Source organism: Simochromis diagramma, unplaced genomic scaffold (assembly GCF_900408965.1).
Source record: "Simochromis diagramma unplaced genomic scaffold, fSimDia1.1 OVJJ01000822.1, whole genome shotgun sequence".
Classification (NCBI taxonomy): Eukaryota; Metazoa; Chordata; class Actinopteri; order Cichliformes; family Cichlidae; genus Simochromis; species Simochromis diagramma.
The window spans coordinates 2,198,911-2,223,691 of NW_024387520.1; the positions used below are offsets into that span (position 1 = coordinate 2,198,911).

Genomic DNA, 24,781 nt, shown 5'->3' on the forward strand with positions numbered 1-24,781 from the left:
CAATTAGCTTAGAACTTTGTTTTATATCTTCTCTTTGAACAAGATAGAAATTTAGGAGTAACATGGCCTTACAAACCCAGCAGTGAGATCTTAAGAGATCCACAGCCTACGGCTCTTCAATGGGGTGTCACAGGGTCCCCAGGAAAAAAGATTGTAAATGTAAAATAAATATTCTTCTGTAGCAATAACAAAGTATAACATAAATTATTCAGTAGCAATTACACAAGAATATTCAGTAATGTCCCTGCCTACAATTAAACACATTCACTTACCGAAAATCGGGGCATCTGCTGTGGCAAATGGGTGCAAGCCTTTGACCACAAACGTAGTCACTGCTCGGTGACATTCGTCTATCCTGGCCTGAAAGGAGACGCTACCGGTAGACTGCAGCGAGAACTGCCAGCATCTGAGCCAGCCAGACTCTGTCTGTCTCTCTCATCATGGTCATCTAAATGCACAGTAATGGCAGGTTTTGTAATAAGGCAGATCACGCTAACATAATATACACTGTTGGTTGATTATTTACCTGCCGGATTAACGGGAGAGGACGTGCAAACGTTACCGCTGCTGCTGGGTTGAGATTCACGCGTCCAGAGCGGAATTAAAAACATGACATTCATTTAAGGTCATCGTGTGTTTTGTGAGCAAATGCTTTTGCATATTCGTAGTGTTTCCTCCCTTAAATGAAATCTCTACTTTGCAAGTATTGCAAGTTGCCCTGTTGTCATCCGTTCTCGTAAAGTATAACCAAACTTTTGAGCGTTTGAGCCGCCGTGTTTCCTGCCAGGTAAAGACGCTCCGCAACGTGGTGACGTCATTCGGGGCGACTGGAATCGATAAGGGAATCGATTGCAAAAATGGCAAACAATTCCAAGCAATTGAAACAGTGGGAACCGGTTTTCGATACCCATCCCTAATGGTGACGTATTCGACTTTCCACATAAGAGATCAGCAGGTTTGTAATTACTGCCTGCTGACCAATCAGGTCTCCAGAATACAGCGATCAGTAGTGAATACAGATTCTTAGATGTGACATTATTATTTATTTTCGGCTTTCTGTTAGCTACATTTTTGCGATTACTTTTGTTTTATAGGATCTCTGTCTAAAGAAATGAATAAATCTAGGTAATATTTCTCTTTTACAGCAGGACAGAGCGAACTCTGTGATCAAATAATTTGAGTTAAATGTTTATTTTACTGGTCTGTGCGCTAAATCACAGATTCACGAGTTCTTGTTCTTTATAGATTTTTGATCACCATTTTATCATCTGATAAAATCTCTGATTGGAGCAGGTGACACTCATAGGGATCATTTTCTGTGGAAGAAAAATGAAAAATGAGCCATGAAACTGCCTTTCGGATTAGTCAGATACCGCTAACACCACCCCAGGGGAAACCTTGGGTTAACTTAGCCAGTTTATAATCAGCTTTGTGTGACTGCTTATCTTGATCATCAGCGATAGAATAAGTGAATCCAGACAGCGGAGAGATACGGTTGTGTTGAACTCGCCCTGATGGGAAAACTTAAAGTAGCGCAGTCAAATTCGAGGTGGTGAAGCGGAGCCCACCTTTAGACGCTCAATTTCTACTCAAACTTGACTTTATGTTTGTGGCAAATAAAGATAATTTGGGTCACAGAAGTCATTGAAATGAAACATGACTTTTTATTAATTCTTCCAGCATTACATCTGGTGCAAACACTGAGCAACATAACCAATGATAGGTCAGTGATCTTCACTATACATTTATTAATAGTTTTTCTAGTTCCATTTTTTTAACAAAGTGTTAAATGGGTGGAAAACATGTTTTACATTAAGAGTTTTTCGAGTCAGTTGCCACATGGCACAGACTGTAGCAAACTACAAGTAAAAATCTGTCAGGGATGACAGAAGGAAAGAAACACAATGTGGTTTAACGCTTCCTCCAAACTGGTAAAAACTTTGAGAAGGAAGGGAAAGGGAGAAGAGATTACTTACAATGAAGTATGACTTTACGATGCCGACCGGGGGGACCCCCGGACCATGAAACAGTGGTGTACATAAGCTATCACAGAGTGAACATGCAGAAATGTCAGCCAGAGCAAACCAGAAATCAAATACTGGTTTTGTGTAGTAAACTTCGAAGCATGTTCAACTGAGATCTCCTCTGAAAACCGGTCGAAAAGTTGTAGTTCAAAGGAAGTACAAACGGGTATAAAAGAAAAATAATTTAAGTACAAGGAAAGGAAACTAAACATTCTCCATTTAAAAAAAAAAATCATCTAAAGTGGAAGGAAATAGAAACTAGTTTCCTTCCAGTTTTCTAACAAGACCAAAGAGTGAGTGGAGAGCCAGTTTCTGTTACTAGAGGGATCAAAACAAACGATATTCATTGAGCCTGTTGGTACATTAGACAGTCTTTTAATTTGTGTTTTCACAGCTGCTAGCGTCAGCTCGACTTGTGCCAAACATCTAGTGGTTATGTTTCTCAACGTGCCACTTAAACCTCTTCAGACTCTAAAGAGCACGTGGCCTCTTGGGATTGATCTGCTTACTGGCTTGCTCCTCCTCCTGCAGTGCAGAGCGGAATGACTTCACTTTATCTGTTGAGGAGAGCAAAAGCATTTCACACATTTAAAAAATGTAGCAGGATGGCTGTGTTCTATTGTTAAGCGTGTAAGTTTCGGGCATACCTCGGAGCTCAGTGAGGATTTCTATCTTTTGATCTAGGATCTGCTCCAGCTGCGTGGCGTAAGACTCCACGTCATAATCCACCTCCTCCGTCATCTCCAGCAGCACCTTTTCATCTTCCAGCCACCGGATAGACTCCTGCTCAGAGGAGAACAAAGAGAAGTTATAAATTCACTGTCAGGAGCTGCAATTTATCTGGATTCATACAAGTATGTATGAGAAAAAGAAAAAGAAAGAAACGAGGAGAGCTGGAGTGTTTTCTAACCTGGAAAACAGCTCTGTGGTCCTCTAGGACCTGCTCCTCCATCTCCACCAACTGTGACACGGCCTCATGGAAGGTGAAGAGCTGAGGAGACACTTCTTCCTCCTGTGTTTACAGATCCAGCAGCAAGATCCAGATTTAAACAAAGGAGATCAGGCATTTTTAAATAGCTACTTCTAAACTGTGGCTTCTTTCCCTTTATACGTCACGATGTGTCCAACAAACAAATATTCTTTAAACCTGAGTAAAAACCCATGTTTATTATTTGGGTTTTAAACCAGACTGAATTCTTCTATTTGTGTTATTATTATATTATCTCACTCTTTTGTATGACGCATTTTAGTCAAAAATCTAATTTTCTTAAAATTGTTAAATTAAACGGACTTAACAAAAAGCTACAGCACAGAGATCATTTCTGAAATCTGGTTATCAGTGGACCTCACCTTCATCACTGATAAATAAAAGTTTGAATGTTAATCCAAAAACACTTGGGGTAGTGTAGGGGTAGTGAAATACGTGGCAGCTGCGATATGGTAAATGGGCTGGTACTTATTTAGTGCTCATATACCAGTATCTTGCACTGATTGCACCTTGTAGGAGTCAGGGACTGAACTACTGAGTAATATACAGCCTTGTTTTACCTCCTGTTCCACAGCAGCCCTATTTTCAGATATAAGTTCCAGATGTAAACGGTCTGATTTGTGCTTCAAAGAATCAACTGTGAGCACTTACATTCTGCTCACAGAGAAGTTTAAGGTCGTCTCTTTGTGGTGAGATGCTCAGCCACTCTTCATCCAAGAGATCCAGCTGGTTGACAGCATGGATATTGGGGCGTCCCCCTTCCATCACTTGGTTGGGGTCCACCGTTAGCTCCTTTACCCTGCAGACCAAAAGAAGAAATAAAGAAACACATCAGATCGCAGCGAGCACAGGTCAGACCTGTTCTTAACAAGGCTGATGTTTGGTTTGCGGTTCATGGTTTGTGCAGCATGGCAGCTTCATGACAGCAGTGATGTCATGCACAGGCACAGATGACAATGCTCAATTTCCAGATATCAGTTTTCATGGTAACTGGAGTCTGGGTGTTCAGAGCTCATGTTTAACTAGGCTCTCGCAGAGCTGATGAGGGATTACAGCACTATACCCAACCTGCAGGTGCCAGCGCCAATTAATTAGGACTATGGCCGGGATAAGGGATTACCCGCTGAGTGTTTGGCTCAAACAAAAGCTCACCGTGGATGCATTTGCCAAACAGCTAAAAGTCGAGTTTTGCACCAGCATTCTGACTTATCACACCCAGCTATCGCAGTTATCCCTGACATCCGGGGCATGAACAGCGATGAAACAACAGAGCAAATAAAAGACACACCCACACAGACAGACATATTGTTCTTCAGGATTTAGCAACACAATTTAATAAAAAAAAAAAAAGTTTTGTCTATAGTTCAGATCAAAGTCAAAGCAAGGATGAAAAGATGAATCACATCAAAACATGCAGCTGAAAAACAGAAAGGGGAAGACAGGAAGTGTAGCGCAGTGAGGAGCTGATAAATGAGCTCATGGGTGTGTTCTATAATGCATTAGATACACAAAGGGACAGCATGCACTGTGTGTATTTGTGCGTGTGGTGCTGTGCTTTGGGGAGTGCTTGACCTGCTGGGAGAGGTAGCAGCAAAGTCATCATACTCAAAGGTATTGGTGGGCGAGTGCTCAGGGCGGCTTCCCTGACCGCTCTGGGAGAAGGGGATGTCTGACGGACTAATCCCAAACTCCTTCACTCTAAACAGTCATCATACCAGCACACAGAGCAGCAGAGGGCGGGAAACAAGAAGGAAAGAAAGTAGGAAAAAAAAGGGAAGAGGATACAAGAGTCAGAACGAACAAGAGTAAGCAGAGAAATTTGGAGTAGTACAGCTAATTTCAGATTCTATAAAAGCCACTGGACATTACAGAGGAATCCAAAAGAGCTAAAATTTCATAAAGGTGAATAATCCAAGAAGTTCCTGTTGCAAGAAGATACTGTCCAAATCACTGGCGTGGATTATCTCAACCCCACCTGTTAGCGTAGCGTAGTGTGTTGAGTGTGTTCTCACAGGATGTCATCCCAGGAGAAATGGTTGCAATCTGGAGGAAAAAACAGAATATGTCATTCAGATTTATTTCATATTTATTAACCTGTGGAAGAGATGTGATAACATGGCCAAAGACAGAGGACTGACCATGCATGTGCGTGAGTTTTCCCCAATAAAGGAGTCTCTGAGGACCTGGGTGAGCTTACTGGCTCTGAATGGTGTATGGGGCTTGTTACGACCCAGAGCTCTGATACACTCCTGAAACAACAAGAGAGACATACTTGGTAAATTAAAAAAAAAAAAAAAAAACAAATGGAAAAAGTATACATGACATTTCTTTGTTATTTTACAAATCAACAACAAAAAAATGAAGTGGTAGCCAACACTTGGGAATGAGCTACTCCACTATCCCTTCACTGCACACAGACCTTCAGGGCTAACAAGCTTTTGTTGATCTCTGCTCCCTCCAGACGAGTCTGCCGGTCAGCGCTCGATGTATCCGCCCCCCTCTCATTGCCCGCAAGGTCGATGAGGGAGAACTTTCCATGCATCTTCCCCTTCCTCCGGAGAATGATCTGGAAAACGGCGTGGCTGCGAGATGAGTGAGCGTTGGCGGACGTCTGCCCTGATGTTCTTTTGGGGGGGTGATCAAGATGATGATGAAGAAGAAGCAGCAGCAGCGAGGGCAAAAAATTAATAACTTTAGGAGAAGGAATAACATCCTCAAAGAAAATATTGTGCTAGACGACATCTGCATGACAATAAACGAATTTCAGAGTTTTGATCTGATCACTGATCAAATACAAGAACACAAAGTCTCGGAATTCCTGAGAAAGTTCCTGCTGTCATACCTGCAGCTGTTTCCCACTTCAATGAGTTTCAGGACATCCTCTGTGCACTTGACCTCCTTCTCCTGCAGCCCCACCACCTGCACTTGCTGTTTCCCGTCCTCCAGTACCCTCAGCTTAGCTTTACGATTCAGCAGGTCAAACACCTACAAACACAGTTCTGTCAGCATTAAATAAAATCTCTCCTTCAGAAAAAAATAAGAAGGAAAAAAATGATCACACATCACTTGCCTTCCCACTGTAGATTTCAAAGAAAGTTGCGTACACTTGTAGATCTAACTTTTTGTAGCTGGGTTTCTTCAACATGAGAAATACATCCCGAGCTGCATAGAAACACACGAGAGATCGAATTCCAAAACAGATCCAACTTATCCTTCAGTCAACAAAGAGCTACATCTAATGTGCTTACCAGCTAATGCATAAATTCCTTTAGAACAGTCTTGGTTTTTCCCAGAGAAATCGCCACCCATAGTCTGTGACACAATGAAAAAATAAATATATACAAGTTAAAATGTATTTTATACACAAATTATATAAGATGCACTCCAACTACAAGGATAAAAGCCTTCTGTTTTCTTAAAGGCACATTAATTGTAACTCACGTGTGTTTTTCCACTGCCTGTCTGTCCGTAGGCGAAGCAGGTGGCCATGCCCCTCTCAAAAATGGTTTCCACAAGAGGTCTGGCTGTGAACCTGCAGGAGAAGACAAAACACAGTCATGCGCTACTCCATCCCCAAATTTATACATAAAATATTAACAATTCATTCATCTAATTTTGTTTGTTAGTCACCTTTCTTCTGACTAAAGGAATTATATTAACATGCAAAAAAAAAACAGATTTCAGTTTTTTATTATCTATGAATTTGCAACTTGAAAATGTCAAACTGCCTGTTATTTGAATTCGTTTGTTTTAGTAACAATGCAAATAGATAAACAGTCATTTGTAGAATGTTTGTAAATGATTAAAAAACCACAAAACGATCACAATCAACACATTTCGGTCAAATTCCGCTGGCCGAGTGGCCAGGTCGCACCCCTCAATGAGTGTGGCTGCGCTGATCCAGGGTTTCCTTCCCCTAGCCGATAATTTGTGGCAAAACACTGACTTGTTCATTTGTAGTTTGTGCATCAGAAACCGTTCAACAATTTTTTTTCCCAGACATGGCTGTCTGCAAACATCTCTCAAAACTAAGCTAAGACAAACACTGCAAATACTGGAAAGTCTGGTTGTTCTTGATTGTGCGCCATTGCTTGGCAGAGAATCTCCGTCTGTGTCTTTGGTTGGCTTATCGTGTGCTGTGCCACATAATATGAATCTGACTTGGAATTGAATAAATCTAACAGCTCAGATGTCGCTTCGGGTCACAAACCTGTAAACCATCTCGTTTGTGGTGCTGTCGTCAAAGGCGTAGTCAAAGCGGAAGGTCTGGTTCTCCAGGTAGCGGGTCAGGTCCACTTTTTGTTTAGGTTCATGAACCATCACCACATCCTTACTGGGAATGGTGATCACATCCAAATCTTTCACGGACAACTCTGAAACACAGCAGAGGCGACACTTTCAAATACAACAATATAAAAAAAGTACTTAGCACGCAACATGAGGCGAAACTCATCAAAGACCTCACCTTTTTTGTTGAGTGGGCGTTTCCTCACACAAACGCATATTCTGTGCTCTTCAATCTGGGCAGCGCAATGAGAAGGACATTTATTAAACTTTGGATGAAGGTCAATTCTTACCGATCAGGAGCGAAGAAGAATTTTCACCAGGTCTGCTGTGGTCAGGGGCCGGTAGTCTAGACTGGCTCGGAAATCTCGGATCATGTACATGATCTCATAGTTGGGGATGGTGGTGTCCACCTCCTGAAGGACAGAGAGACAACATGACAATTACTCTCATGTCAAATAGATACTCACTTCAATGTAATCAACTCTATGGCAAAAAGGAAAAAAAAGAAGAACAACATCAGTGTACCTGAGCTCTTTTCTCCCTGAGCTCCTGCTGCTGAAGCCGGCGTCTTTCTCTTTTCTCTTGAAGTTTTTCCACCTCCTTCACACAGTTTGACTTCCTTCGTGCTGCCATTTAGAAAAGAAAAACAGTAATTCTCCCACCTTTCACATCATGTATCAACAGCTTTCTCTTCCTCTTTCATCTCGCTTACAATATGTCACTTCTACTACTTTCCCAGCGTCTTCTATCAGCTTTCCTTTCTGTTGGCCTTTATTTAAACAGCAGAGAAATCTTGGGCTGGCTCCAACAAAGCAGAGCAGTGATACAGCTACTACACACCAGGATGCAGCGGCTGGCACACAGTGTCTCCCGCATAACATTAGCTGCTTGCTCTACATAACCAACAAAAGGCCTTTGCAGCACTGTGTTTCAAAACCTTTTTATTTGTGTCCTCAAACACAACAGGACATGTGACCTCTGAAAGGAAAATTAAAAAAAACAAAGACAAAACCAAAAAACACTTACAATGCAGGATATGTGCCTTGCATTACTGTTTTAATCCAGTCTGATTACAGTAAGAGGCTGTTTCAAATCAAGAATGATTGTCTTAAGAAGCTCCCGAGCACCACACCCCCAGATTAGTTTTGTTTCAGGTCAATCAAACTATTAGTCACCATTATAAAGGAACACAAATTAGCAAACATGTGAGTAAAAGCCACTTTTAATTCAATGCAGAGTTCATCAAAACTATGTTATTCGATTAGCCCCGGCTCAATGCTCGCCGCTGCAGCCCCAGCTTCCCGCTGCAGCCCCAGCTTCCCGCTGCAAAGCCCAGCCCAAGCCCTGTGACACAGTCCTGGCCTCCTGCTGGCTCCAGTCCCTGAGAACCCAGACTATCTGAGCAGAGGGATTAATAATCTGCTCTAATCTGTGAGGAGAAGATGAACTGGGTCAGCACCGGGACAAGAAATATAAGAGGAACTCAGCAACGTTACTGCTTATGGGCTATTCAGTCTGTGTGGAGGGGAGCTGAGGGGGTGAGGAGGGGGGACAAGGCGTTCACATCATCCTCTCAGCCTTCCAAATGACAGCGAGCACTTTGAATAAAAGGCTATCATTGCTGTCTGAGCCCAGAGACGTAACACACATTACCGCAGGCTCTTCCACGTGTGTGCCCGTGTGTGACTCAGCAGAAACCAGGCACACAAAAAAAAAAAAAAGCAGCACAGCCAAACGACACCACAATTTTTTTTCCCCCTTCTAATACCCAGAAAGCCTGTCTGCTGGATGGATTGTGAGTGTGCTGCTTCTTGTTCACACAACAGCTCTGAGCAGTACGTGGCAGACATTTGGCTGAGCGATCTTCTTGTTTGACTAGCGGTCTATCGGACTCTATTGGAAACTATCAGAATCACTGTGAAGCACTGAGGGCAGGGGTAACATGCAGGTGATACATACAAAGCTGTCCAAACTCCTTTCTGGATAGCGGCTGATGTGAGGACTCTGTGATGAACATGTGGTCAACAAAGACACGACATTAAAAGATTTTGATGGTATGCTTTTGTGCGATCGATGCATTTTTACTAACGCTGACAGTATATTTGGATTAAAAAAAAAGAAAAAATCTTATATGGATTATACTTCACATTTGCATAAGGGATTAGTCTAGAAGCTTTTGGCCAACTGCTTAAAACTGGTTTCTTGAAATGATCATTTTCTTGACAAATGTCATGATTGTTACCGTTCTGTAGCTGCTGCTGTGTCTGGGCCTGAGTGGGCTGTGTAGGCTGCTGCGATGGAGGAGGTGGAGCAGGCTCTGGCTGCTGAGGCTGTGGAGGTCTGGCCCGGGTTGGAATTGCTTAAGACACAACACCACAAAGATTAAAATACAAATATCTCTGATCCAAATGCCACTACCAAGCAACACTAACAGCAAACCCCCCCCCCCCAAAAAAAAAAACAACACCAAAATAAATAAATGACTGAATATTAAAAAAGGAGGAAGGAGGAGGAAAGAAAAAAAAAAGATAATAATAATGAATAAAAAACTCAGAATATGTTTACTTTGGTCAAATTTGTTAGCACAACAAACATGTGGATGGTTCACGTGTACTGAAACTATAAGGCTGTGAGTGTTATGTTTGTATTTCAGAAAAATGCTTTCTTATAAATAAGGAAGTAGCTGAAAGTAGTGGGTAGTTCTGTATATAAATGGATTAGTCAGTATTTATTTATTAATCTTTTTTTTTTTTTTTTTTAAAAACACCGGGTGTCTGTACTGATGCACCACCAAAGGGATTTGTGTCTCCTCCTGGTAGCTTTTTCTTGTTTGCCAAAAGTGTAAACGACTACACTGGAGCCACTATGTTTGCATTGGAGAACATATTCTATTAAACTATCAATTTTACATTTAAACAACTACTGCCTGCCCATACTACAGTACTGTTTGACCCGTGTTTGCTGCTTGCCATGAAATGAGTATGACAAGAAGCTTTTATGAGACCATAGGTGCATAAATGCAAAAACGGCATATGTGTGGATGTAAATGAGAAGCTAATGTCAAGAAATAAAAGTGATATTATGCTTTTATAAATGCTTAAAAAGTTAGTTGTTCTTGATTGCACAGGAAGAGTTGGTGGACAAAAAAACCCACAGATTTTTTGCATTATAGTAAAATAATTGCTAAACTAAAGTGGGCAAACTCATGATGGAAATAAACAAAACAAAGACTGACAAACAAAAAATACCAAGCCATAGAAAGCAAAAATTTCAATAACAATTAAACCACCATAAATATGTGAGGATAATGTTGCAGTTCCTCAAACCTCTATTATCTCTGGATGGAGTATCATTCTTAGGAGGTGCTATCGTCCGTCGGTTCTGTGAGGGGAAACCAAATAAAGAGAAATGACTACTGAGTTAGTTAGTGTGATTCCTACTTTTGTTGTCACAAAGTTCCAGACTTTTCTTATCGTGAGTACTCTGCATACATAAATACAGAAATACACACGCTTTTTTGGAGGCGAGTGGTTAATGTATCCACATGCTGCAAAGCATACTGTGTGGCACAGATGGAGACACAGAGCGGCACAGGTGCAATTCCTGATTCGTATTCCCAGTACCCTGTTCCCTCACTGGCAGAAATTTTCCTGTAATTTCTGATCATTTGACAAATGTGAATATCAGACAAAAATGTCTAATATTCAGTACTGGGTAAGTGGCAATTTAAAATTGGACTTTACTAAAATTCTAGTTAGATCTCTGACAAAGGAAAAACCGTGATGATACAGCTCACGCTGCAAAACACACAAAAAATCTTGAGTCTGGGTGGGCTGTTGGTGAGACAAAAGGATGGCGGAAACCTTGAGCCCTAAATATTTACTGAATTTAGAAAGAAAAAAAAAAAAAACACTGAAGACTCTCACCTGTTAGTCTATATTTATGACACTATGGTGTAATTAACAGGACCAGTTAGCTGGTTCCTGAGAAGGATCGAGGTTCTATAAAAAGATCCAGCACACTGAGCCGCACAAGTCACCCGAGGAAGCCTGGGTGCTAGCCCGTGAATGAGGGATGTTAAAGGGTGACAAAACAAAGAGCTGCTATTCTGAGCAATGTAAATCACACGCTACACCTTTAGGTGCTCATAAAGTCACACAGCACCACTCACCTTTGCAATTTTGTTGACCTTCACACATGTGGGTGTAGGAGGAGGTGGGGTCTCTGGACTAGGGGCAATTTCTTCATCTGGAGCCACATCTGGATTAAGTGCAAATATACTCTCCAAGTCAATCTGTCCAGAAACAGAGCAGCATAAAGTCAAGTGATTCTGTCTATGACAGGGTGTTCAGTCAGTTTGAAAATACAGTGCATCACAAAAGCCTAAAAAGGGCTTAAATGCGACCAGTTTTGTACATAATTAAGGTGGACAAGAGTCTTCAAACTAACCCCAAGTGCTTATATTTAAACTTGGATGTCTCTTGTGTGCCGAGTAGTCAAAATTATTCATCAGATTTATTGCAGTAAAGCCAAAGGGTGTTGACCACTTTCTAAAACTGCTGCTGAATGTAATTTTTAAAGTTCTGTACTGTAAATTTCACCAACGCTCCATGGGTGAAAAAGCTCAGAGACAGACTTGCTCCATGGACACTTTGTCATTTTGATGGGCTGAGAATCAATGCTGCAATTAATGGACAACTTGCTCCAACTTTCTCATTCGTTTTTATACTTTAAAAATCTAGGCAATGTGCACGCTGTATAAGCATTCACATTATTGAGATCCTCCTGCACTTAACTACTTCTGCATACTTTGTGCTACAGAAACCATTCTGGTATCAAAATGTTCAGCTTTTTCTGGAGAAGTGTGCTTTTATGAAGAATTCAATTTTTCATGGCATTTTGCCACCACTGTGTGATGACATCCCCTGCTCTTTAAACGGTGCTAGAAGAATAATGTGAAAAAACTTCTCTTTTTTTCATGCCCAAATCGTTTGCCTTACATGTATAAAATATACATCAAAACATAGCCATCCCTGTCCTCTTTCATCCAGTGTCATTCAGCAATTTCTCGTTTCTCTTTCTGTTTTGTTGGAGGGAAAAAGTAAACAGCCTGAAGCTGCCATCCTCTGCAGTGGTTGCTTTGCTCAAAGTTCTTTCCACAAACTAAAGTTTTCAAACAGTTGTAACATCTCCCTCTGTGTGTTTGTACATCTCTGAGCTTCTGTGCGGGATTATGATTAAAATTGAGCTAATAACCGACATGATCGTAGACTTGTGTCTTAAACACAACTGTGATAACTCCTTACAATAATCAAGAGGTGCACGACCGGCCGACGCAACACAAAGATCGTGTCTAGCGACACAGGAAGTGATGTCAAAATCATCACACGGCTAAACATTTATAGATAAACATTTCTTATTTGAGATAATTTTTCATTTTGATGAGCTCCAAGTTTAGCATTTTTGAAGCTCAGTTTTGGTACCTTTTTCGCTTTATTTCGCATATTTTCAGTTTTTGGTACTGTTGCTGGCCGATATTTTGCTAATCTTTTGCAATTAAGCTGATTTAGCAAATTCAGCTTTGAATATTTTTAAACATTTCAGGCAACATTTTCAAATTGCAGCATTCACATTGCATTTTTGCTAGGAAATGCTTTTTCTAGTATTTTTTATTGTCTTATTTGGACTGTGCGTATGTGCTCCAAAGACAGGGCTGAACCAAATGCAGAAACAGACATTTTTATATAAATAATTCTGCTCATCTTTGTGCTTTTTATTATGTCCATGAAAAATAATTATGAAAATGTGATGCAGCAAGCCTGCCGCCAGATGTACTGTTAAATTTTCACACTGTCTACATGTGATCAGAGCTGCAGGGTGTGCAAGGGGTGATGTGTGGTCGAACATGCAGCTTAGTTGCATAATCACAGCAGCTCCTGAATGCTTTTGGATCTATTATTCATTGCTTTGGAAAATAAAAAGCACTTTGTGCTGTTAAGGAAGCTTTAAGAGGTAAAAAACGGTGGTAAATAGTGGTTTACCTCTTTTCCCTTTGTGTCTCCATTTTCTATCCACTCCACTGTGACGCTCTCATTGTCCTCGTTAAGTGAGGTCACCATCGCCTGATGTATACGTCCTGTAAAAGCACCAGAGATAAGATGAACTCAAACATCAGATTAGCAGAAAAACATAAATAGCTGAAGGTAGAAAATATTGGGACCAAAATCAGTGTAGTGCTATGGAAAATTAAAAGCATTTTATTGTTTAGTAAGTACAACAACAACATAACTGCATTTGCCATTCAAACCCCATGATTTATGAAATATAAAAAGGTCTAATTACCACCTGCTACCATGATCAGATCTGCATGCAGTCTTGTTAAAATAAAACTGTTTTTATTTGGATATACACTGACTTTAAAGAACATGTTTTTAAATAATATACAGGGAGTGCAGAATTATTAGGCAAGTTGTATTTTTGAAGAATAATTTTATTATTGAACAACAACCATGTTCTCAATGAACCCAAAAAACTCATTAATATCAAAGCTGAATGTTTTTGGAAGTAGTTTTTAGTTTGTTTTTAGTTTTAGCTATTTTAGGGGGATATCTGTGTGTGCAGGTGACTATTACTGTGCATAATTATTAGGCAACTTAACAAAAAACAAATATATACCCATTTCAATTATTTATTTTTACCAGTGAAACCAATATAACATCTCCACATTCACAAATATACATTTCTGACATTCAAAAACAAAACAAAAACAAATCAGCGACCAATATAGCCACCTTTCTTTGCAAGGACACTCAAAAGCCTGCCATCCATGGATTCTGTCAGTGTTTTGATCTGTTCACCATCAACATTGCGTGCAGCAGCAACCACAGCCTCCCAGACACTGTTCAGAGAGGTGTACTGTTTTCCCTCCTTGTAAATCTCACATTTGATGATGGATCACAGGTTCTCAATGGGGTTCAGATCAGGTGAACAAGGTGGCCATGTCATTAGTTTTTCTTCTTTTATACCCTTTCTTGCCAGCCACGCTGTGGAGTACTTGGACGCGTGTGATGGAGCATTGTCCTGCATGAAAATCATGTTTTTCTTGAAGGATGCAGACTTCTTCCTGTACCACTGCTTGAAGAAGGTGTCTTCCAGGAACTGGCAGTAGGACTGGGAGTTGAGCTTGACTCCATCCTCAACCCGAAAAGGCCCCACAAGCTCATCTTTGATGATACCAGCCCAAACCAGTACTCCACCTCCACCTTGCTGGCGTCTGAGTCAGACTGGAGCTCTCTGCCCTTTACCAATCCAGCCACGGGCCCATCCATCTGGCCCATCAAGACTCACTCTCATTTCATCAGTCCATAAAACCTTAGAAAAACCAGTCTTGAGATATTTCTTGGCCCAGTCTTGACGTTTCAGCTTGTGTGTCTTGTTCAGTGGTGGTCGTCTTTCAGCCTTTCTTACCTTGGCCATGTCTCTGAGTATTGCACACCTTGTGCTTTTGGGCACTCCAGTGATGTTGCAGCTCTGAAATATGGCCAAACTGGTGGCAAGTGGCATCTTGGCAGCTGCACGCTTGACTTTTCTCAGTTCATGGGCAGTTATTTTGCGCCTTGGTTTTTCCACATGCTTCTTGCGACCCTGTTGACTATTTTGAATGAAACGCTTGATTGGTCGATGATCACGCTTCAGAAGCTTTGCAATTTTGAGACTGCTGCATCCCTCTGCAAGATATCTCACTATTTTTGACTTTTCTGTGCCTGTCAAGTCCTTCTTTTGACCCATTTTGCCAAAGGAAAGGAAGCTGCCTAATAATTATGCACACCTGATATAGGGTGTTGATGTCATTAGACCACACCCCTTCTCATTACAGAGTTGCACATCACCTAATATGCTTAATTGGTAGTAGGCTTTCGAGCCTATACAGCTTGGAGTAAGACAACATGCATGAAGAGGATGATGTGGACAAAATACTCATTTGCCTAATAATTCTGCACTCCCTGTACTATATAACAGGGTAGGCAACCTTTCTGATGATGAGTGCCATCTAAAATTTTATGATTGCATTAGCAATAAATTTAATAACGCTCTACATTAACAGTTACACACTATATAGAACGACTTGATAGAATTATATTTGTTTGCAGATGTTGGCAGCTATCAGTGAATAGTTATCGGCTATTTTGAAACAAAAAAGGACTTTTTATCCATAACAGCAAATGAACTGTACAACAGAAAATACAAATGCTATTTATGGTCTCCTCACAACAATAAGTAAAATAAACTGGGCCAATATGGCATGTTTGTTAATACAGGGATACACATGTTAATGTGATCTCTGGTCTCCCACTCAGAGACACAGGTCTCCGAGTGTCCAGCATTCAGACGGCTACCTGAGGACACTCTTCATGTGAGAGAAAATCTGCTCACACATATGTAGAGCCAAATACTGTCAATAAGGCCTCTGCAATGTTCTGAAGACAGTTAAACTTGTCAGTTAGTGATGTCCAGCAGGTGAAAATGCAAGCTCCATGAACACGCACAGCTATGGATTCCAGCTGCTTCGATGTTGCATTAACTCGCATTAACTCAGCCAGTTAATGCGAGACAAATCCAGCTGCTCATTAAAGATTTCTGGTTTGATCAGAAAAGAAAACATTGGTCCATACACCTGAAAGTCCCAAAAACACATTGTGAATTCTGTCTCGAGCACAACGAATGTGTCTATCCGAGCTAATTTGCGATGTGCACCACTGGCCTGGCCATTTATTTTTAATGCACCTTCTCAGATTAATTCACTGCGTGTCGTGCCCAGGGCTGGACTGGGACAAAAAAAAAATCAGCCCGGGCATTTTGACTAGAGAACGGCCCACCAGGTATTAAAGCCATAAAGCCTTTGAATGAAAACAAACGCTGTTGTGACAGTGATATACAGTCTTGTTGGTATATGTATGATTTCTATTCATTTTACATCAGATAAAAACTTTGGCTGTAAGCTTCAGAAAATTATTTAATAACAGCCAGACATTTTAAATGAGAATAAGAAAGTATTTCTTTGTGCCCCCCTTTCCCTGTTAATGCCCTACCTGGCCCCCCTGGCAAAACTTTGCTAGACCCGCCCCTGCACAGTTACCAGCTGTCAGCTACATAGAAAAGGATCCTGGTGTTATTTGTCTCTCAGAAACAGTTCATAACTTCCCTTCAACTCATTCATGTCACCTAAAGGTAAACCTGTTTCTCCATCACCTGTTCAGCTCTGATGATTCAGTAAGGACATCTCCTGGTTTCATCCTCATGTTTCCCTCTCACCAGATAACCAAACCGATATCATGACCAGCAGCTTTTACGGCTGTGGCTCCAGCAAACATCAGCTGATACTAGAAATTAATATTAAATAAATTCTAACAACAGCTTATCAAGCTTAAACGTGCTGCTGTTGTTTAGCGCGACATCCGGCGGTTTCCTCTTTCTGGGCGACAAACAATAGAGTACAGCTGATCAGCTGATCATTGATCAGTTTCATGATTGAAGTAGCAACAGGAGAGAGAGGAGAGAAGAGGCAGCTGTGCAGCATAACGACAGAATAACTCCTCTGTGTCTTTTTCCATTCTAGCTGAAGTCCAGGACAAACTGTTCCTTTTCAGCTCAATACAAAACGCATAATATTTTCTCTGAATGCGGGATGACTCCGTCTTTTTACGGGACGGTTGGCAACTCTAATAACTAACCTTATGAATAAAATAAAGTTCGCTACAACAATGCTGATGAAAACTCCGTCATGCTAGCTAGTACGCAGTACGAGTTATTGTAACTGACTGTAAAAAGTCAGCACAATGAAAATAAACTACACCTAAACTTGGTTTATATTTGACCCAGATAGACAGGCAGGTCATAACTTCTTACCTGAAGTTCAGTTTACCTGACACTCGGACCGGCGGCCGCCTCGGGTCTCTGCTCCTCCTGCCTCCCCTCTCCCTCATCCACCTACCAGCCTCCACCACTTGATAATGTTACTGAATCTGTGGAAGCTCTGCCATAGCCACCACCAAACGAGTTATTTTTACACACCGGCCAGCATCTGGCCAATCCACCACCTGTCATATTTTATACCCTTACAAAAAATAAATAAATAAAAAAATCATCCGCCCACCGAGCAAATGCCCGGTATGCCCGATGACCAGTCCAGCTATGGTCGTGCCATCAGTTAACCCTTCGCGTGCCAACTGTAGCACGCGTGCTTAGGGTTGCCGACCCCTGCTATATTATAATTGTTGTGTGACGACCCACTGATGTATTCTATACATTTTACATTTTCACTTCTGTTTCTGAAGTGTTGTGCTCCAACTTTTTTATTATTATGCCATATACATTTAACCTAGCTTCAATTAAACCGTTTCATTACTAATTATATAAACTTATATTCACCTTTATCCTCACAAACAAAGAATCTAGTTCCAGATAATGCAGGCATTTCAGTGAAATGTTACTAACACAAAACCCGCCTATGCTCACCAACAGAGGCTTTTATTTCATTTCCATTGTTCTGTAAGTGACTGAACAAATTGGGATTCTTGTGAGAGGAAGGCAGCAGGCTGAGGCTAATCTTGGTAAGTTCAGACCAGGAGGTTTGATAATGAAACGTTAGCGAGACTCGGATAACGGAGATGAGAGCAGCTGCTGTTAGCCTCTGTGCTTCTCTCCGCCCCTCTGTCTTCAACACTGCAATACTAACAGCTGGAGAAAAAAAAAGAAAAAGGACAAAAAAGAAAAAAAGCTGCTCAGCCCTCCCATTTCTGCCTGTGCAGATCCAACTGCATGCTGCAAAATCCCTTCACTATCTAAGGAAACGGCATGCTCCAGTATCCATTATTTAGAGACACAAAGAGAGCAGGCCAGCAAAGATGCTTTCAGTGTTCTCATGTGCTGAACATTTGATCAATTTACCATACAAATGTTTCACATTTGCAAAAAGCAGGGAAAATGATTTTCTCGCAGGGCAGCCATTTATTGAACAGAATGCATATGTTCTATTTGTTAGGTATATATCGCGCACTTGTGATAGCGTTATTTCCTTAAAATTTTGGTGATTTAGCAAGATGTGGACATCCAGTATTTGAGCCATTCCTGTGTGCATTTATAGAGGATACAAACAGCCACAAAAATACACAGAATAACAAAGTTAACCCAACCCCCCACCCTAAAAATAAAAAGAAAATTAGTTGAAATTGATTTACAATAAATCACAAAGTTTTAAAATGTAAGAGTGGTTTTATACTTGGTCCCTTTCAGCCCTCAAAACTAATTTAGTTTCTGAACACTCATTGTGGTTCATGTAATCTGTCACCTGTAAACACAAAGGTTTTTTGTTGTTGTTGTTGTCATTACTTCCCAGCTGGATGGATAGATATATAATTAAATTATTAATTGATTTAAGTATCATGTTCATGTGCAATGACAGCTTATCTTACAAGAGAAACTTATACTACAATTCATTTGGTTTTGTTATTAGCAGGCAAGATGCTTTCACATTTTATTATCAGAGAAATCAGCCACATGCTATTATAGAAAACTTCCATACATGTAGCTTTTTTTTTTTTTTTTAAATTCTACTGCTGATCAGATGTTTACCAACAGTATACAGTCATCCCCCACTATATCGCAGTAGAGCAGGGCGATATGGCCAAAAATATTTATCACGATATATATTTGAAAATTTGAGATAACAATATAACTAACGATATAATTGATGTGAGACAAAATACAAAATACAACTCTACAACTTTACTAGCGCAAAAACAAAAACATCCATTTATTTTCACTTAAACAAGCAGCTGTTTTTTTATTTTCATTAAAGCTATATAAAAATTTAACAGTGCAAATGCAAATTCCTTGCTGAAAGTTTAACCAAAGGGCATTTCCAGTAGAAATGGGCTGACATATCCTGAGCATAACCATGTAAAATATCCACTAAAGTTAAAAAGAGGTGCTTTGCAACATTAACTCTGATGTGTATGAGGATATTTTCTCCTCATACACATCAACTTGCACTGTAATGAAGGAAGTATTCACATCCTTTACCCAAGTAGAAGTACTAACACTATACTTGTACTAATTAATTAGTTACTTAATTAGTTAGAAAAAGCTCCAAAAACAGTCAAGGAGTCGAGGTCTGAGGGCTCTAAAGAGTGAACAGGAAGATGACCTAGAGTCAGAGTTGAAGGGTACCAGAAAAATCAGGTCTTTGTTTAAAATGCAATCACACTATAAACACAAAAAGAACTAATTTCTCTTTTGTTGGTCCACTTTAAGATTGTTGAGTTTGCGTCTTCTAAAAAGAACGATATGTAAAAACACTCTTGGGTGTCAGAAGCTATAAAAAGTTCTGTTTCCATTAGTGCTATTCATAACCAGATGGGTGACCTATCACAGGTATTGGTCCACCATAAACTACATTCATCCACAAAAACTGGTCTTTGGAAAGATAGACTCTGAAAAAAAAAATCTAGCTAAATTATACAGTGACTGGGGGGAAGAGACATGTGACATTAAATGTCACACCTCCAAGAGTAGCAGCACTCAGAGGATTTATGGAAACAACTGTGCTAAGCATGGCTCTCCAAATCACTGCTCCATCCTGCTAACCACCCTGGAAAAAAACGGCTGCCTGCTTTTGCCAATGTCAAGCAGCAAGCCACCGACCACAGACTTCCTGTGGCTTCATCGCGATCAGACTCAATAAACTACTTGGTGCATAAGTAACAGCAGCAGAGAAGAGAACAACTTCGCCCAAACTACTTTGATAAAACGAGACAAATGTCCTATTATTTTATAATATGTAAATCTGAAATTTAAAAATTAAACAATATGGAATGTAAGGGGTTATAAATAACCAATAATTATCTAAAACATAATAATAGCAACAACAACAATATAATTTTACACAAGAAAATTTGCAGCCCAATACATGTACTACTTAGGTGGTAACCAACAGACACCGCACGATGTTATCACATTACTTAATTAATGATACGATACAATGACAATTTTTAACATTTTTCAGCATGCTGAGTACTGCAGTAACATATATATTCTGATTTATGGCCGTTTTTCAACTCAAAGTTAAATAAAGCAGGCGGCCATGAAGTTAAAAGTTAACACAATTAAGTACACTTTAGTTATTATTTTTTGCTGCAAAATGAGATTGTCAAGCACACCAACACTGTCAGTGAAGCCTGGCAATAAATGGTGCCAAAAAGACCGAGTCAGCATGCTATCAGCCTGTGACTGAATGGGATCAAGCAAGCAATTACATCCAATCAGTTTCTGATAATAAAGTAATTAGCTGTGATGAATCATCAAAAAATGCTGTCTACATAGGAATAAATTCACATATAATTATTAAAGTTGGTCTCAGTAACCTTCCTGATCTACAGGAATATCACCAGAATACAATCAACTGGCAGCCAGTTAAGCTGAGTCCCTTTGAGTTGTGCTCATTGACAAAGACTCATTCAGACTGCCTGTCTGCATTTATAAATTACACAGCAATTATTTATGAGCCTCTAACAATCTCTGAGAGCGATTGCAGTGAGTCCAAGTCCAACTGCGAGTGTTTGCTGGTCTGTCTCTCTGTGCTGGCCCTGCGATACAACCTGTTTAGGGTCTAGTTTGCCTCTCACACTGCGACAGCTGGGATAGATCCACCCCTAACGCTGACCTCAGTGGATAAGTGGTTAAGAAAATGAATGGATTAAATGATACATAAACACACTATTCTGTTTTTATTTACAGAGATGGAGATGTATTTATTTCCCAGACACAAAGGAGGAAATAAATAGCAACAACCCCCTCCCCCTCCAAATCAATCATCAGCCAAATTGTTGTTTTAATCACCCATGAACACCACATCTCCAGTTAGAAGTTCTCTTAAAATACAGTACAATACACCTATTAATGGCCAGACCTCCCTACTATTATACATACTGTTATAAAAAATGCCCAATAAATATCAAACCGAAGTCCTTGAACTATACTATTATAAAAGGGGTAGATCTGTTACATTAAAGTGACAGCTAAATGACACAATGCTCAACAGGTACTAGGGGTTGAGTGGATAAAGTTCGTCTCACTCTAAATGTCAATTTTACACAGGTCATTAGGTTCAGATATAATAAGGACAAGGCTTGTTTTAGGCTCATTCATAACAACCCACAAACAAGAATAACACTCTAAGGCAGTGTAACTGTCATATGATCCTGCTGAAACTGATGAAGTGATCACTTTCCTCCCAAGTCTGCTAACTTTGCAAGATGTTTGTTGTGTCAATGAGCCAACAGTTGGATCTTCACTGTAAAATGCCAGCAATTCATCTTTTCTGCTATCAGACGAGACTGTTTAACTGAGCCTTATAGTGAGTGCAAATGCCAAGAGAGGCAGTCATGATGAACCCATAATGCAACAGTACAAGACATTTCCCATGAAGAGGCTAAGCAATGGTGCTGCTTGTAGACATTTGCTGTTAGCAGTGGCAGGAACTATGTAAACTGAACCTCAATAGCAGTAAATGGCACTAAACACAACACTGAACATCAGGAGCTTGTGTAACCTGTTGTACCCAGAAACGCATGTTTTAAAGTACTAACAGCATAGGTCTTAAAAAACGATTTATTGATTTAATTAAAAGTAAAATTATTATTTTTGTTATTACATTTACTTTCAAATGGCAAGGCAGACATGCCTTTTAATAATGGAGAAGTGACAAATTTCCTTAACTGGAAACTATCCTACCGTTCTTTCTGCAAAGCTACAGACCCAAACGGACAGGTTTCAAGGACACAGCATACGTCCAGACACTGTACATCTACAAGATCCACATGAGCTATTGTGCAGCTGTACTCTCTGACCTTGCCAAAGACGGGAATATTTATTTTCCCCCCAGACTTTAATAAACTCTAACGGCTGCCTACATCTTCCTCACAGACATACACTGTATCCTTAGACTTAAAAGAGCTGAAATACCAAGTCACAACCGGGCTTGTTTTACTGAATCCCCCATCAAGTGCCCCACTTTTTTACTAAAACCTTGCTGAATGGGTACACTGACACCTCCCAGGAGCAGAAGGGGCTTAAAATGGGGTGCTCTAGTTCTGCTAAGCCTGTGGAATAAACAAAACCCTCAAAACATCGTTTTCACCCACAGAACCAGAGACACCTATTAATGAAACCATATCAACATGGCACACATTCAGAAAAAAATGATGTAGTGTACAAACACCACACAGACCCTTGCCTCTCCGGTACTCCACTCTGCTCTGAAAGACTTTAAAATATATAAAATGCCAAACCATAATATTTTACTTAAAAACAAAAAAACAAACAAAAAAGATAAAAAGAAAAGAGGAAAGCCCAAAAATTAATACTCAATATTGATATCCAGGAACAATTAAGAGTATAATACCTTTAAAGGTGCACACATCATCCTCTGATGACTGGAGGTAGTCTAATTAAACTGCTCCTAATTATTTTCTATAAGACCTAGCTCTCAACAGGAATAAATATGAAATGGAAAAAACACAGAGGGAGCGAGTGAGTCCTGGCAGAACAGAGGGAGCCGGCTGCAACAGATGGGGTGGTGGCTAATAGCATGAATCTGGCTTGAATCTGAACCAGTCCCCAGAGAGAGAGGGAGAGGGCAATCCCTGCTCTGGATACAACACCAGACAGACAGAACTGGTTCTTTCTGCAGCCCTGCTGTGCATCTAGTTCACATCTCACTCTTGATCTTAGGACAGAGATTATGGATTTAGGGACATTACCAATGATACTAACCAGCACCAGTGGCTGCAGCACACCTCTGGCACTAGCTTTCAAGCTTATTCCCGTGTGCTTTGTGTACAAGATTGGTGCTGTTTGAGGGTTTGTTGCAAAACAATTTCACTGGGTGTAGCAAAGTCCCAAAAGGACCAGCAGGAATGCCACAAACTTCTGTGTCATCTTTGGCTCTATAGCCCTGAAGCAATGCCGAACAACTACACAGAGCAGCAAGAATAAAGCTGGCATTCACAGAAAGGAGAGTCATACAACAACCAGCCTCTCCCTTTTCTCGGTCTACTCATCTGCTAGCCTTCAGAAACAACTTCAGCTCATGTGAATGCAGTTTAACCCCCCTTTTTTTGTAAGCTATTATGGCTACATTTGTAGTACCACTACAGAAAACCGAGGGCATCAGTAGGTGCCTCATATTTAAGGTTACACTATCTACAATTATATATCCTTGGCATTGCCTCTATTAAATAAAACACTATCATCTTTTATGACCCATGCAATACCAAGAGTAATAGAGGAAATAAAGGAAAGAGTTATAAAAAAAAATGGCCTACGTATATGCTCTTATTACAAATGTATTTTTATGGCAAATGACCGTGATAAAAGACAATATTAATACAGGATTTTAGACCTCAAAAGGGTTTCCATAACAACTAGCGGTTCGGTTTATTGACAGAGCATTTAATAAGCTAACAATGAAAGAAAGCGGGGATAAAATATAACCAAAAACCAAAGTGCATGTTAACGAAACCGATTTTACTGCAGAGCCACTGCTGTGTGAAGCCGGGAAACAGCACACAGCCTTTGGCTAGCCATAAGCTAACGCTAATCTTGCCGTCTACGTTAGTTAGCTAAGCTAACCGGGTTAGCAATCCCGCTAGCTTGGCTAATTATAATTTTGAATTCCCTGTTATAATAAATAATTTAAGAGACTAGGTGGCGCTAGAGTTAATATGTTTGTATGCTTGCTAAATTCCAATCAAAGACATTTGTTGTTATCTAATGATAAGAATCTAGAGGTATCGGGAAATATCTTCTGAATGGGCATGCTAACAAAGGTAAGGCGCCCATTCAAAGGCTTAGGCCGTGCTGAAACTCTCCGCCCTGACAACTAATATGAACCTGCAGCTAGCGTTACGCTCTGCAGCCAGAAACAACGGTTGCTATATTCAACAGCAGCGCAGCAACAAAGATCCCCAAACAACTTACACACCGCGACGGGAAAAATAAATAGACAGGGTGAAACTTACCATCGCTGCGTTTTATCTCCACATAGGTACCAACGACTATCTTCCCAAAGCCAGACGCCATTCTACATCACTTAAAAATGAACAAATACAGGACTAGAGACTTATTGTAAGCCGAGTAAAATCAGCGTCTTTGGCAGTCTTTGGTTTGGGAGGAAGATGCAGTCAGTGGCAGCATTACGCATTACGTCAAGAGCATTACGTACCTACCAAGAATAGCAGTTTCTTTCCGGTCAGCTTTTTCAAAATAAAAACGTTATGCGGCTCATAAAAGCATTGCATTTACTACAGTGTTTATAATTGTTATTTCTTTAATCATAGGCTGTTCCTGTAAAATATTGGATTTCCCATTAAAGTTAATTGCAAAAACTATTACCTTTACTTGTACATGATCACTTTGGGTGCAA

At 40.3% G+C, this 24,781-nt stretch overlaps 1 protein-coding gene across 5 annotated transcripts; it reads right to left on the bottom strand.

The window, feature by feature from the left end:
* Positions 1-1,641: 1,641 nt before the first annotated feature.
* LOC120726038 (kinesin-like protein KIF2A) lies at positions 1,642-24,573 on the bottom strand. Of its 5 annotated transcripts, XM_040019273.1 has the most exons (22): positions 24,378-24,573; positions 13,341-13,435; positions 11,471-11,593; positions 10,626-10,680; positions 9,542-9,658; positions 9,259-9,303; positions 7,825-7,925; positions 7,617-7,712; positions 7,478-7,532; positions 7,223-7,385; positions 6,454-6,544; positions 6,261-6,324; positions 6,083-6,174; positions 5,855-5,997; positions 5,432-5,636; positions 5,151-5,261; positions 4,988-5,055; positions 4,585-4,710; positions 3,664-3,811; positions 2,935-3,036; positions 2,672-2,807; positions 1,642-2,581 (listed from the first exon to the last, which is right to left on the bottom strand). In XM_040019273.1, the coding sequence occupies exons 1-22, from the start codon at positions 24,436-24,438 to the stop codon at positions 2,496-2,498; spliced, it is 2,283 nt and encodes a 760-aa protein (XP_039875207.1). In that variant the 5' UTR covers positions 24,439-24,573; the 3' UTR covers positions 1,642-2,495. The 5 variants fall into 5 exon arrangements, with proteins under 5 accessions (XP_039875207.1, XP_039875208.1, XP_039875209.1 ...); XM_040019274.1 differs by lacking the exon at positions 9,259-9,303; XM_040019275.1 differs by lacking the exon at positions 4,585-4,710 and having other exon boundaries at positions 24,378-24,572.
* Positions 24,574-24,781: the final 208 nt, after the last annotated feature.

What these genes read in the sequence shown, in the direction of transcription:
- LOC120726038 (XM_040019273.1), bottom strand. Translation starts at nt 24,438, where the DNA reads ATGGCGTCTGGCTTTGGGAAGATAGTCGTTGGTACCTATGTGGAGATA. An exon ending in TCAGGGAGAAAAGAGCTCAG is followed by an intron (nt 7,713 to 7,824) that starts GTACACTGATGT and finishes TCTGTCCTTCAG; the next exon opens with GAGGTGGACACCACCATCCC. An exon ending in CCCTGACCACAGCAGACCTG is followed by an intron (nt 7,533 to 7,616) that starts GTGAAAATTCTT and finishes TGCGCTGCCCAG; the next exon opens with ATTGAAGAGCACAGAATATG.